Source organism: Musca vetustissima, unplaced genomic scaffold, assembly GCF_032173495.1.
Source record: "Musca vetustissima isolate MV318-11 ecotype Yass unplaced genomic scaffold, APGP_CSIRO_Mvet_v1 utg13556, whole genome shotgun sequence".
NCBI classification, from domain to species: domain Eukaryota; kingdom Metazoa; phylum Arthropoda; class Insecta; order Diptera; family Muscidae; genus Musca; species Musca vetustissima.
In genome coordinates, this window is record NW_026880455.1 from 184,243 (window position 1) to 200,499 (window position 16,257).

At 33.2% G+C, this 16,257-nt stretch overlaps 1 protein-coding gene across 1 annotated transcript in view; it reads right to left on the reverse strand.

Moving 5' to 3' along the window:
* Positions 1-15,836, reverse strand: part of LOC133326071 (netrin-A-like) — a 57,853-nt gene extending 42,017 nt beyond the window's left edge. Inside the window, exons 1-4 of the mRNA XM_061534747.1 lie at positions 15,824-15,836; positions 15,609-15,757; positions 11,716-11,788; positions 6,233-6,421 (exon numbers count right to left, since the gene is read on the reverse strand). Of these exons, the coding sequence (XP_061390731.1) occupies positions 6,233-6,421; positions 11,716-11,788; positions 15,609-15,757; positions 15,824-15,836 (424 nt within the window). The remainder of the gene's footprint in view (positions 1-6,232; positions 6,422-11,715; positions 11,789-15,608; positions 15,758-15,823) is intronic.
* Between the last annotated feature and the right edge of the window lie 421 nt (positions 15,837-16,257).

Consider the following 16,257-nt stretch of genomic DNA (forward strand, 5'->3'; position numbering starts at 1 on the left):
TTTTAGAAGGTTCTTGGTCCATTTTAATCTCTTAACCGAAATATTAATTGCCATAATTTCCTTTAAATGCTGTATCAGTTCTGGTTGAGATGTGTACACTAGGTGGCGTTGCTGATAACTAAAATAAATGGTATTTTAAATTTAATTTGGTGTTATTCCGTTTGTATTTCAGTAGGGCCTTTTGAATTTCCTTTAGTTAGGTCACGAATAAAGGAAATTTATTTTCAGTCCTTATAATTTAAATAGTTTTAATATTTGTTTACGGTTCGTGACACTATACCGAATTTTCTTGGCAACAGTTAAGATCCCCTTGGCAAATTTGTAATATTTTTGAAAAAACAAATACAAAAAAAGTTCTCATAATTTTTTGGACCTCAAGGCCTCCACATGTTATAATATTTTCTGTTAACACCAAAGTTCAACACAAACACCTGTTAGTTAATGGCATCATACATAACCCCCCAGCAGCAGCAAAAAAAAAAAAAAAAGAAATATTGGCATGTCATACTTGATTGGCCTATGCAAATTAAGAACAAGTCATTTTTTACGAAACATGTAACCCGAAAAATACAAAAAAGAACTCAAAAAAAATCAGATCGTGCCTTTGTCTTGACATTAACAACACCCTCAATTAATTAACATATTCATGTTGTTGGCGGCAGTTGGTGGTGTTCGACTTTGTTGGTGGTGGTTGGTGTTGCCACTGACACTGATTTTTTCCCTCACATAAAACCAAACACTTTACAAATTGATCGAATGTGTACTTTGTACATCATTAGCCAAGAAAATAAAACATTTTCGATGTAAAATAAAAATAAAAGAAGAGCGGCAACAACAACAACAAGGAGATGAAGTCTAAGAAAATACGAAAAAAAATCTATGGCATGTTAGATGGCCCAGAGTGTTGCAGATGTTGTAACATTTGTCTTTACGAAAAACAAAAACACAAGTAACGAAAAATTGATGTTGTTAGAGAAATATATAAACAAAAACATTGATGTTAGCCTATGGTGGGTCCAATGTCTAAACACTTCAATGTGGTAGAGAGTTTTGTGGCAATGTTGGCAAAAATGAAAAAAAAACAAAAAGGACTATAAATAATGATGAAGGGGACCTTAATGTAATCTAATTTCATTATGTCCTTCTCAAATTTTAATTTTTGTTATCAAATTACTATAAAAATGAAACTTTAATGAAAATAATTTTTTAAATCTCGATAACCTTTGAAGTGAATATCCAATCAGGGATTCTTCGGCCCACCTGGTACACACGTTGAGGGATTTTCATCCAGAAGTTTACCAAATTTGTTTACAATACTTCACAGCCAAAAATTATTTACTAGAAAATCTAAAATATTGCCCATCTAATTCCTGGAACTTAAATATTGAAAAAAAATTATTTATAGACATATTTCGCTTAGCAAAAACCACCCTAACTACCACCTGAATTTTATAATCCCCAATTTTTATTCTAAAAATATATTTCCACGTCTGTTTATTTTTCGTTCTGCATGCTTTCAGAAACTAAATTTAATTACAATTTTCCCTCGAAGAGCTGCTGATGATGTAGTAGAAAAAATAATTAATTTTGCAATTTTATTTATTTTCTTATAAATCGCTAAAGAAAATATTCACCAGAAACGAACAACGAAACTACAGGCTGGAAATAATAATTAATAAACGGCTAAACGTGAAACATAAACAATAATAAATATTTTTTTTGAAATGTAAACAGAAGTAAGAAAAAGAATACAAAAGAAATATTGAGATGTTCAAGGAATCAAAAGGCGAATGATTGAAATAGACGAGGTAGGGAAAGCTATTTAACGGAAGCGAATATAATCAGTAGATTGGGGAAAAAGGAATTTTAAATTTTATTATTCGGGACCTTCAGAAATGTATGATCCGAAATATAAAATTTTCCTTATGTTTCAATTAGTAACAAAGTTTTTTCAGCCAACAAAAATCAAAAATATATAATTACAGTCAATTGAAGAATGTGTCGGAAATCCGCAAGTTACCGAAAAGAGGGTAGGGTCTAGTATAATTCCATTTCAAATCTGAATTGAGGCATTTCGTTTTATATTTGTATGCAGATTTCTGACAAAATTCTGAACTTTTGTATAAATCACGCGAACCGATTTATTATCCATTGATTGCGGATATTTATGAAGATACAGTCTAAAACGGGCTTTGCTATCCCTTTAGCTGTCGATGTGTCAACTAGGTGGCGTTTATGATCAGAAAAATTAGTTGCGTTATGAATTTATGTCGCTAAATTCCTGGTCCAATATCCTTCTTTAATCGGAAGATTAATTGCAATAATTTGTCGTTAATGTCAGTTTTAAGAGCTGATATGTGCCGCGAATTCACCCATAAGAACTATAAAAAAGGCTTGAGGCGTCAGGTTTCCAATACTATGCAAAACAACGAGAAAGAAAATCAAACCCCCCAATGTTGAGGACCCCCGCAAACGTAAAAAAAGACCACGATCTGCGAATCTGTCCGGTTATACAGAACAGGCGCAGATTTCGCTTTGGCGGATATTACTGCCTTAAAAGGAATGCGATGGAAATGGACTGACGTAAGTAAATCAGATGATTACGCCCTGTATTATAGCTGCCATGAAACGATATATGAATTTGGCTGCGAATTTATGGTTAATAGGAGAATAAAAGACCTCGTCTTCAGGTTTACTCCAGTAGATCAGCGAATTGCTGTAATCCGTAAGCGAAGTTCTTCTATATCAGTCTTATTTGCACCCATGTTCCGACGGAAGACAAAGATGAACAGACCAAAGACATTTTTCAAGATCGTGTATAAACAACATATGACCACTGCCCTGGTCATGACATTAAAATTCTGCTAGGAGATTTTTATGCAAAAATAGGAAGGGAAAATATGTTTGGTCCCCCCCGGTGGAAATTTCAGGCTCCATGAAGTGGTTGATTGATTTCGCGGCAGCAATATACATGGTAGTTAGCAGCACCAGATTCATGTATCTCGATATACACAAGGCCACCTGGATTTCTTCTGATCAAGCAACTAAAAATCAAATTGAACATGTTGTGATTGATGGAAGGCATTCATCCAATGTTTTAGACGTTCGATCGATATGAGGAGTGGATATCCATTCGGACCACTACAATGGCAAAAAATTGCCACTCCCTACAAACTGCAGCAAAAGCAACAATTGGGTACCAAAAACCACCATCGAGAAACCTATGGTACGATTAGGAGTGTCGTAATACTACTGACGTGAAAAACGCAGCGTATAGGGCAATCCTGCAGACAGTAGCAACACGTAATGCGATGGAGAATTATCGGGAGAAAAGGAGAAACGTATTTTCAGAAGAAAGAACAAGAAGAACGTGAGCGTGAGCAAATCGAGATTTACAGGAGTCAGAATGAAATCCGGAAATTTTACCAACAAGTAAAACACCAAACCGAAGGCTTTGGTGCAGGCACATCCATTGTAGAGGTGAATAAAGGAACCTGGTGACAGATACAGACAATCTGCTGAGGATCTGGAAGGAACATTTTGAAACGCCCAGAATCAATAATAAATGACGGTATAGAGTGTATGCCACCTAGCCTAGATGAGGTCAGAATAGCAATCAATCGGCTAAAGAATAATAAAGCAGCAGGTGTCGATGGGTTACCAGTCGAACTATTGAAGACTGGTGGTTAGATGCTGGTAAAGAGCATGCACCGGTTGATTAGTACAATTTGGCTAGAGGAATGCGTGCTCAATGATTGGAATTTCAGCATGCTATGTCCTGTGCACAAAAAAAGGTGACAAGACGATATGGGCTAACTATTGAGGAATTAGCCTTCTTCCAATCGCATATAAAGTGCTCTCCAATGTGCTGTGTGAACGACTGAAGCCAATTGTCAATGACATTATTGGTCCATACCAATGCGGCTGCAGACCAGATTTTCAATCTGCGCCAGATCCTGGAAAAGACCCACGAAAAACACATCGACACATTCCACCTATTCGTCGATTATAAAGCCGCTTTCGACAGCCTTATCTGTTCATAGGTAATTGAAGCCATGTCTGCGTTCAGCATTCCTGCAAAATTAATACGGCAATGCAGGATAACTTTGATTGGCCAAAAGGCCAGCAGTTAAAGTCGGAAAGGACCTCTCGGAGCCCTTCAATATCGAACGAGGATCCAGGCAAGGTTACACTTTGTCGTGTGACCTGTTAAACATTCTGGAAAAGGTCATACGAGATGCAATTGTGAACATAAATGGCACAAACAACACATTGTACTCGTCTACTCCGACATAATGGGTCGAACATTGCGAACGGTAACAGCCACCTTTGAACGAATCGAGAAGGAGTCTGCCAAAGTGATTCTGGCAGTAAATGGCGAGAAGACCCAACTGATGGTGTTAGCACGCAAGACGTCCAGTAGACTCGGACCAAACGTGGGGCTTGAAAACTACAGCTTCGAGGTAGTGAACGATTTTATACCGCCATAAATAAAACTAATTACCTCAGCTTTGAAATCCGGATGAGAATTGTGTTTACCAACAGATGCTATTAGGGTCTGAGTAAGTAACTCAAAAGTAAGGCCACCTTTCGCCAGACCAAACTCACACTCTACAAGACGTGTATGGATCTGAAGCATGGTTACAGATAAGGCAGCTCTTGAACAAAGGGTGTCTGAAAAATTCTCTGGAAGATCTATGGGCTGATCTGCGTCCAATGAACCATGAGCTATACCATCTATTCTCGGACATCGACATATTCAGACGGATCGAGCTTCAGTGACTTCGTTGGCAAGGTCCTGTTGTGAGAATGAATGGAACTTAAAAGACATATACAAGCGAGCCTGCGTGAACCAGAAGGTGAAGGCCACATTTCGGAACATGGTCTTTCAAATTGTTATTGAAAGCCAGCTAAGTAAGTATCAGTTTTAAGAGATTAAAGTCTTTGCTTACAATCAGGCTGTGATGAGTACGCTAGGTGGAGTTGTTGATCACTAAAATAAATGGTATTTTAAATTTAATTAATCCGTTTGCATTTCATTGTGGTCTTCTGAATTTCCTTTAGCTATGCCACGAATAAATAAAATCCCTTAATTTTTCATATTTTTGGAATTTCCCGATAATTATAAAACAAAATTAAATCGTTTTGGTAATGATGCCTTGATTTCCAAATCTTTAAATTTTTTCCAAAAATTACCATACAATCCTCCTACATTTCTTCCACTTTTATTAAAACATTATTAAGGCAATGATGAGGTGCTTGTGTGTTATTTTTAACAAGAATTATTGATGTTTATTGTTTACAAATGTTTATACATTAATTTTTGGCAAATTTTCAGTTTTTCTCAATTTTTTGGAAAAATTGAAAACAAATTTCGGCTAACAAAAAATGTAAACATGTACGTGAAATAATTTTGGAAAAAAAAAAATTATCTGGAACAAGGTGTTCATAGAAAAAATCTCCTATAAATTATTTGGGATTTCAAGGGAAATATCCTTCAAATAATTATCCGATTTTTTTAAGATTTTCTTTGAAAATTTAACAGATTTGTGAATTTCTTTCTGGAATATCTTATCTAATTAATGATCCATTTGATTTATATCTTCCAAAGAAAAATAAAATCTGTTCTATGTCAAAGTCAAAATGAAAGACCAAACAAAAACTATTGACAGTTTGAGCGTGTGGGGTCAAGGCGAAAGAAAAATATTTATTTTAATTTTTGTTATTCCGAATTACAATTAGGGGCCATGATGAGGGGGACTCTCACTCCCCCAAAAAATAAGACCCAAATAGTTTTGCTATTGAATTGTTGTTATTTTTAATCAAAATAATTACTGGAGGCATTTGTCTTCGAGTGTGCCATCTCAAGTAGCTGCTGAAATAAATGCTTAGCATCATTTGATGATAAATGTTTTTTTTTTGTTTTTCATATGGTAATTCATTTTTTCGTTCAATTTCAAGTATTGAAATTTAGAAGCAAAAATGTTTATATATTAACAAATCACAAGGAAAACAACAACACCATCACCCTCTAGAGATGACCAGTAATAGTCGCATTTATTGTGGTTTTTGTTGTTGTTTTTTATTATATTTGTTTATTTTTAAAGTCATTATTTTAATTTCGAATTACTCTTCTAATTAGTTTGGCAATTAATTTCATTATTTTCGTGGTCGCTGTTGTTGTTGTTGTTATTTTAAAAATTAAATATTGAAAATTTATTTGTTTACTCACCTTTACAGACTCGTCGATGATTCAATGGCTTGCTGGGATCCCGATAGAAACCCTCTTTGCAATAATGACAGTGGCGACCCGTTGTCGAGTGTCGACAATTTGTGCACACACCACCCGACACACGTCCGGACAATTTGAAAAGTTCCATATTGAAGCGACATTGGCGGGCGTGATTGTTGCAATTGCAAACTGGAATGATGAAGAAACACAAAAACAAAAACAACAATTAGATATGAAAATAAATAAATGCCGATTCTTTTGAAGAAATAAAATAAATATAAATATTTAGAATTAAACAAAAAACTAAATTTTGAATTTTTTTCTATTAAAAAAAGCAAATGTCTTGGGGTCTCCGAAATTTTTAAAAAAAGACCTGGGGTCTCAGGATTTTTTCTACAGAAGAAAACCAAAGACCTGGGGTCTATGCAATTTTCCTATAAACCAAACCAAAGACCTGGGGTCTCTGGAATTTTTTCTATAGAAAAAAGCCCAATGACCTGGGGTCTCTGGATTTTTTTTATGGAAAAAACCAAAGACCTGGGGTCTCTGGAATTTGTTCTATAGAAAAAACCAATGACCTGTGGTCTCTGGAATTTTTTCTATAGAAAAAACCAAAGACCTGGGGTCTCTGGTATTTTTTCTGTAGAAAAACCAAAGACCTGGGGTATCTGGAATTTTTTCTGTAGAAAAGAGCCCAAAGATCTGGGGTCTCTGGATTTTTTTCTATAGAAAAAAGCCCAAAGACCTGGGGTCTCTGGAATTTTTTCTATTAAAAAAAACCCAAAGCCCTGGGTCTCTGGAATTTTTTCTATAGAAAAAGGAATTTTTTCTATAGAAAAAACCAAAGACCTGGGGTCTCTGGAATTTTTTCTATAGAAAAAACCAAAGACCTGGGGTCTCTGGAATTTTTTCTATAGAAAAAACCAAAGACCTGGGGTCTCTGGAATTTTTTCTATAGAAAAAAGGCCAAAGACCTGGGGTCTCTGGATTTTTTTCTATAGAAAAAAGGCCAAAGACCTGGGGTCTCTGGATTTTTTTCTATAGAAAAAGGCCAAAGATCTGGGGTCTTTGGAATTTTTTCTATAGAAAAAACCAAAGACCTGGGGTCTCTGGAATTTTTTCTATAGAAAAAACCAAAGACCTGGGGTCTCTGGATTTTTTTATAGAAAATCCCAAAGACCTGGGATCTCTGGAATTTTTTCTATAGAAAAAACCAAAGACCTGGGGTCTCTGGAATTTTTTCTATAGAAAAAATTAAAGACCTGGGGTTTCTGGAATTTTTTTCTATAGAAAAAACCAAAGACCTGGGGTCTCTGGAATTTTTTCTATAGAAAAAAACCAAAGACCTTGGGTCTCTGGATTTTTTTATAGAAAATCCCAAAGACCTAGGGTCTCTGGAAACTTAAAGACCTGGGGTCTCTGGATTTTTTTTCTATAGAAAACACCAAATACCTGTGGTCTCTGGAATGTTTTCTGTAGAAAAAACCAAAGATCTGGGGTCTCTGCAATTGTTACCATAGAAACAAACCAAAGACCTAGGGTCTCTGCAATTTTTTCTATAGAAAAACATTTTAATACCTGAATTTTTATAAAAAATTATTACCAATTTTCTTTTATTTCATTTATTTATGTAATTATGTTAACCCATAAAAATGCCTATGACATAATAATACCTATTTGACATTTACATTTTTACAACTTAAATGAAAACCATTAAAAATTAATCTCAAAACGATATTAAGATTTATATTTCAATTCGTTGTGGTTGATAAAATAAAATAAAAAACCACTTGATCACATTTGGTTACAGTAAAGCCCACCTGAACTAGTTTTGAATTTGTTCCCCCTTCTTTCTTTGGTCGAAGCCATGCCGTTGTGTTTTGGCCCAATATGTAAACATGGCTTAGACAATTTGTTAACTAGATATTAATTTTTTTTAATACCATATCATAAATATTTACCTAAACAATTTGCATATTATCAGTTAAAAAATAATAATAATAATTTAAATAAACATGTTTGGAGCGTGATTTCGAGAAGTGTGATTCCAATGAAAAGTAGCGAACTGATGATAACACAAAAAATATTTGAATGAAAATAAAAAAGAAATAAAATAATTTTTAAGGCCATAATTTTTAATTTTTTGTTGATTTTAAAATCACAATCACAAATAGACATCATATTTGGCATATGTTTGGAGAGATTATGATTTTATTGATTTCAAAAATGTTTGTATGATTTTGAAACCATTGACATAACATCTGTCGTATTCGGATTAATATCTTATGACTTGTGGGTGTATTTTGAATGTTTTGGGTTTTATGTAATTATGACAATAAAAAAATAGCCTAAAAAATCCAAATCACAAATTATATTCAATGGAATTTGAGTGTGTGTTGATCTCTCTTCATTGTTGTGGTCGGCAAAAGAATTTTAATTGTCGTCATAAAAATAAATCATACTTGTTTTTAATAATAACATCAAATGTTGTTTTTTTTTTAAATTTTATAGTGACAAGAATGACAAATTGGCATCATAAATATTGAGATGTTTTGGTTATCAAATAATACAAAATTTAAATCAATCTGATGAAAAAATTATAAAAAAACATAATTTTTTAAAATTTTGGTAAGGGAAAACAAAGACCTATGGTCTGTGAATTTTTTTCTATGGAAAAAAACTAAAGACCTGGGGTCTGTGAATTTTTTTCTATGGAAAAAAACTAAATTTTTTTTCTATGGAAAAAAACTAAATTTTTTTTCTATGGAAAAAAACTAAAGACCTGGGGTCTGTGAATTTTTTTCTATGGGAAAAAAACTAAAGACCTGGGGTCTGTGAATTTTTTTCTATGGGAAAAAAACTAAAGACCTGGGGTCTGTGAATTTTTTTCTATGGGAAAAAACTAAAGACACTGGGTCTGTGAATTTTTTTCTATGAGAAAAAACTAATTTTTTTATGGAAAAAAACTAAAGATCTGGAGTCTGTGAATTTTTTCCTATAAAAAAAACTAAAGACTATGGACAAAACTGAAGACCTGGGGTCTTTGATTTTTTCTATAAAAAACTAAAGACCAGGGGTCTGCGATTTTTTTTTCTATAGAAAAAACCAAAGACCAGGAGTCTGCGAATTTGTTTCTATAGAAAAAAACAAAGACCTGGAGTCGGTGAATTCTTTTCTCATTTATTCTGTCCATTTTAAAACTATAGTCAAAATTTCCTCATACACCAAGACCTTTAAATATTTTCTTATAAATATCTTTCCCAATTTTTTGTTTACTCTACCACCAATGGTCATTCTTCTCCAAATGATCCGAAATAAAAAAAAACTTACATCAGCCATAACAATTACATTTAATGGTCCGGCAACTAAATTGTTTCTACCTCACAGTCGGATTCTAATTTTATTAAACAATTACTTTCTGTGATTGCTAAATAAAATATCATTTGATTTCCCAACAAATTGAAATGCTCTGCTTTACGAAATGTGTACTACAAAATGTACACACCATCCCACCACCTCCCATTGGTCGTCGTCGTCGTGCATTAATGTTTTCAATTACCTTGTTATGGTCTTACAATATATCTTCAACAGAAAATTGCCATCTCAGATAAAGAAAAACGAGCATTCCTTTGTGGCTGTTTTTTTGCTATATGGCCTTCTCTGGAAATCTTTTTCTCACAATTGTCGAACAACAAATCATTTTCCAAATAAGTCCAACGCATCAAATATCAATCAATCAAGAAATGACAAATTAAGTTTATTGCCGCTCAGATGATGGGTTTGGAAGGTAGAGGAGGACAGGCAATATGGTAGAAACACTGCAATAACCATTTACCTACAAATAAGTGACATTTCAGGTTCTGCAGGCCAAATACACCTTCTCCATACAGAGAAAAATACAGGGCAGGGTTTCCAACACAATTTTCCAGAGAGCAGTGAAATATAATATTGAGAAAAAATCCAAATTTAGAAAATTATTTTCTAAAGAGAAGAAGTCTCTCGAGAAAAAAATTATCATATTTTTCTATAGAAAAAATTCCAGAGACCCCAGGTCTTTGGTTTTTTCTATAGAAAAAATTCCAGAGACACCAGGACTTTGTTTTTTTCTATAGAAAAAAATCCAGAGATCCAAGGTCTTCAGTTTTTTTCTATAGAAAAAATTCCAGAGACCCCAGGTCTTTGGTTTTTTCTATAGAAACAAATTCCAGACACCCCAGGACTTTGGGTTTTAAAGAATGCGGCAATCCCATTGCTCCCCTGAAACTCTCTATGGAGTTTGACAAGTTAACAACAATTTGTTTTTCTTTTTGTTGTTGTATTTTCTTTCCATACCAATATGGAAGTGCGTTTAATTTTTTTCTTTCACTCTAACCTCAAAACCAACTCCCCGAAAGAAGTCGAAGTCCAAGAAAAAAAGAACTGCTAAAAAAACCACTTCCATTTCTTGGCAATGATTTACACCGACAGAAATGATGACAATTTGTCAATGGCATGATGACAGGTTAGTTAAACGACAGAAAAAAACGAAACGTTTTATGAAGAGAGCCTTTCCAATGGTATGGGTTATTAAACCTTGTCGTCGGTGGCGTTGGCGAAACTTGTCAAGGTAATACCTTGCCAAAGATGTAAAAGAAAGAAAAGCAATAGAAATGGAAACAATTACCTTTCACATCCCAAGTCAAATATTTCAAATCTTACTGATATTTGCATATTTGTTGCTAAAATGGATTCCGTATGTGTAAATTATTCAAAATTCCGTTCATTGTTATTGACGGTCTGACAATAATCATAATTGGTTTTTTTTTTTGGTGGGATGGAAGGGAACGAGGGAGGTTTTAGAAATTGAAAAAACAGATAAAAAATAAAATATATAACAATTTTAATAGAGATTCTAAGTACAGTTCGAATTGGCGATCAAGGAACCGGCGAAACTGGTTACTATATATCCGATCGTCTTTATAAGCGGTACCTAAGTAAAGACGGAGTCTTTTTCGGGTCTTTAAAATATCAAGTGTATAGGTATAGAACCGCTTTCCTCCGCCATAATCTGAAACCATATTTTATTAATCTTTTTAAATTTCCACCTCTCTCCAAACCACTCCCCGTTCACTTGAATTTCTTGCAATGACATTCCAACATAAATTCGCAATGTTTATTACAACGGCTTTTGTCAGTAAAACTCAGCCGGAAAAACAATATCTGCTTAATTTCCTATTTTCCACCTAAAGAAAAGAAAATTGGTTATGGGAATGGTTTATTTTCAAGCATAAACACCAATCGATCTTTTTTCTTTTTCCAATTCCAATGGAATTTTCTGTGGGGTGTTAAGACTGCATTTTTTGGGGCCAAGTTGCGTGTGGCTTTCTCAGTAAGACATAAACGAATACACACACGCTTGGGTGTTAGAAACACTCAAAACATGTTATTTGCAAGATTTTCGGGATAATAACACACTTTTAAAGTTTACACTACCACACACACACCTATTGCGGCATACAGTTTCTTCTTCCATTTATTCAATCCAACACCTCTACCATTTTCATCTAAAACAGCTGACTGCAAGATTTAGACATTAATGAAGATTTATGAGGGAAAAATCAAAAACTGACTGCTTAGCTGGTTGGCTGGCTTTATTTTCATATCAAATCGTTCAATTCAATTCCATACCCCGCTTTTGAGGCATATTTTTTCTGTAGTCAAGCCTAAAGTGAAAATTTATGCAGATTTCCTTCGATAGCAACAACACCAACAAAACAAATCAAATTCATTGACTATGGCGTTAGCTATTTGTTTGACTGTCTGCTTAATCTCGGCTCTGTTGTTTTAGCCTTTAATGCCATGGCTGCTGGTCATGGTGTGTTGTCGGTCTGTCTGCCGGCCACACGCTATCTTTCGACATTAATGAGCAGTTAGTGACCACCGGATATTTAAATTGTTGTTGAGATTTGATTCGATATTTTGTTTAATATTGACTTCTGTTTTTTTTTTTTTTTTTTTTTTTTTTGGGAAATTTATTCATAAATTTTGGGAAGTTAGGTGAGGTTAGGCAAGATAAGCTTCAGTTTTTTGGGGAGGGTATTTATTTTTATACGCTACAGGGGTTAAAGTGGGAAATATAGGAAGATTTTTTATAATTGTTTTTTTAATAAAAAGGAATTCCGCTTTGCAAGAATTTTTATTATATAGAAAAAATATGAGTTTCAAGGATTTTTGGATACATTATAACACAGGGAATTTTTCCTATAAAAGAAAAATGAGAGAACTGTAATCTTCTGACACTTTTGCTAAAAAAATATGAGAATAGGGATTTTAATAATTTTTCTTATATATAGGAAAATATAATACATTTGGTTATTTGAATTTTTCATATATAACAAAAATATGAGACCTTAATATTCAGGATTAAGAGTCCTGGGAGCTCAGGAATTTAATCTATATATGTGGTTAAGGCCTAAGTTTATATGGACAAAATTCCTGTCTCATTTGTTTCCAAATGGAAATAATTTTAACCTGATGTTTTTATCAATAATATATAATCGGAATTCCCCATCGGTGTTAAGAATTTGTCCTATATAAGGAGGTAATAGGGCCAAAGGTTTCAGGAATTTTTTTTCATGTAGGTTATATAGGAATTTATGTCAAATATAGGAAAAATATGAAACTGAGAACAACATTTTAGACCTAATATCTCAGGAAATGTTCTTATTTAAGCAAATATAATACTTGAGTTCCCAGGTGTTTTCAATATAGGAAGAGTATGAGACGTAAGGTTTGAGATTTAGTTTGCTATAAGAATATAAGAATGCTATAAGAATAGATTTCTGGAGTATCAGGATTATTACCTATGTAGGTAAAGTAGAATGCCTGTGATCCCAGAGATTTTTTTCAGTTTAGAATGTTATATGAACAAATAAGAAAATTTCACAAAAATTAGAAAAAAATCACAGACTTCAGGTTTTCACAGACCCAAGTACTTTAGGTCCTGGTCTTAAGTTTTTCCCTATAGAAAAAACACAGAATCCAGGTCTTTTGTTTTTTGCTATAGAAAAAACCCGAGACCCCAGGACTTTGGATTTTTTTTATAAAAAAAATTACAGACCCCAGGTCTTCTTTTCTATAGAAAAAATCCAAGACTTAATTTTTTCCATAAAAAACGCATAACCGAGGTCTTAAATATTTTTTATAGAGAAAAATCATAGACCGAGGTCTTAAATTGTTTTCTATAGAAAAAAATCACAGGCGCTAGGTCGTAATTTTTTCTATAGAAATTGTTTTTTAGAAATTTTTTCTATATAAAAAATCACAGACCCCAGTTCTTTGGTTTTTTTTTTCTATAGAAAAAATTATAGACCCCAGATATTTGGTTTTTTTCCTATAGAAAAAAATTCCTCAGACCCGTCGGGTCAATTTTTTGCTATAAAAAAAAAATCCAGAGGCCCGAGGTCTTTGGATTTTTTAAAGAAAAAAATCACAGACCCCAGGTCTTCTTTTCTATAGAAAAAATCCAAGACTTAAACTTTTTTCCATAAAAAAACGCAGAACCGAGGTCTAAAATTTTGTTTCTATAGAGAAAAATCACAGACGCGAGGTCTTAATTTTTTCTATAGAAAAAAATCTCATAAGCAAAGTTTTTGTTTTTTTCTATAGAAATTGTTTTTTGGAATTTTTTTTTCTATATAAAAAATCACAGACCCCAGTTCTTTTTTTTTCTATAGAAAAAAATTACAAACCCCAGATATTTGGTGTTTTCTACAGAAAAAATCACAGAACCGAGGTTTCAATTTTTTTCTTTAGAAAAAATCACAGACCCCAGTGTTTCACTTTTTTCTTTAGAAAAAATATCTAGAAAAAAAAATCATAAAAAATTCTGACCCCTGGTATTTTTCTATAGAAAAAAATCCCGGTCTTTGGTGTTGTTCTATTGAAGAAAAATAGAGACCACAGTTTATCGGTTTTTTCTCTATAGAAAAGAAATACAAAGCAAAGGTATTTATTTCGATAGAAAAAATTCCCAGAACCAAGGACTTTATTTTTCTAAAGAAGGAATCACAGACTCAAGGTATTTGTTTTTTCCTATAGAAATAAATTGGACTTGAGGTCGCAGGATTTTTTCCTACATAGGAAAATATATGAAAAATACTAGATCAGACTTTTCCCTTTTGAAAAAATTCTGATATCTTAACATAATAAATTCCTGAAACCAACTAAAAATTAACGATATTGACCCATTTTCGGTATTTTGGCGACTTTTCAACCGAATTGGCTTTAATTTGATATTTCTCATTGAGTGGTAAATCTTTCTACCATAAATTTTAAATAAGAATCGAGGGTATAACATTTTAGGCCTTTGAATGATTCTCATAGGATAACTTAAAACAATTTCGAGATTTCAATTACAATTACCCTTTTGTCATCATATTTTTCCCATATTTTTAAAATTTATTCAGAATGTCCAACAGGAAATATTTAAAAATAACACCAAAAATTCCTGCGAATAACCGATTAGGCGATGCAAGGCGATTGTGGTGTGGCGTCTTTAATCTCCCGATGAGGTGTTAAATTTGTATTAATTAATTGCGAATCGTAAGCTATAAATCGTCACATTATCCGATTATCAGTTAAGCTGTTCATTGAACATTCCGTTCTAAATTTAATTTGCATAAATTAAGAAAATCTCGTTTTGTCAGGCATTAGTCATTGCAGGGTAGGGTAATAATTTTTATTATGAAATTCTTATCTTGATTTGATTTCTTTTTAAACCACATAAAGGCGATTTGTTGTCAATTGTTGTTGTTTATGGATCAAACGTTAATCAGGTATTTTCCGACAATCACACCCAACTGGGTGGTCTTTGGCCAACATCGGAAGTTAAAAATACATTTTTTTTGTATTTCGTACAGTTGGGGCTGCTTAAATGGAATCAAAGACTGGTTTCCTGATAAAAGAATTTAATTAAGACAGAGGCTGTTGTAAACAACTTAAATATCAAAATAAATACCATGGCCATTTTCCTTACAACCCAAGCCCCCCAGACATGAGTTTATTATTTTTGCCCACAATAAAACTCACAAATGAATTCTTAATTACCCAAAACCGTCTCGTGGTTACAACAACTACTAGATTTTTGCTGGCGTTGTTGTTATTTTTCACATGAATATCAAATTAAAAAGTTATTACAGCAAAAAATAAAAATAAATAAAAACACCTCGAGACACAAATCCCATGATGACGATGATGGGTGTCTGTCTGGCAATCAAATGAAGATTATTCCGCAGCCATGACTGACAATTACGACTGACGAGCAATTCATAAAGTTTAACCATAATGGACTTGTCTTGATCATCTTCTTGTAAATGTAATTTGCAGACATTCCTACGATATGACCATAGTGCTTCAGTACTTCAGATTTCCCACACAGAGCCACAACTGATGCTGGCGGTACAATCCTTTTGTTGTCCACAGCCGTTGATTGGTCAACGTCATGCAAAAGGAGATCTTGGCGATTTTTATTGCCATAATTTGCCACTATGTTGTGATAAAAATTGTATTTATTTTTATAAAAATTGATGTTGCAACTTGAAATTGTATTACTATTAGCCTCCATAGCTCTGTGTTAATCCAAAAGGAAATCTGATGGACATAAAATGCCACAAGGCTTTATTTTCTTTCTTCAGTGGAAGTTTTGTTTTAAAATTCTTTTGATTGGACATTATGTGAAGATTAAGAATTATTATGTATTAGGTTGGGGAAAAAGAAATCCATTATTTTGTTTTTGTGTAAATAGTTTAAAACAGTTAACACTACCAACATGCCGGTCAACTTCGCCAATTGAATGTATCAAACAAAAAACAGCCAAATAATTCTTTTATTGCGAAATGTCAACCTTCCAACGAGCATAAATCTGAAATTATTTCATCGATACTTTACTAGAAATCTATCAGTACAGCCATTTGCCGAAAAAATAATGGATTTCTTTTTCCCACAAACCAACATTTTGGAGTGTATATTAGGCTGGGAATTATAAG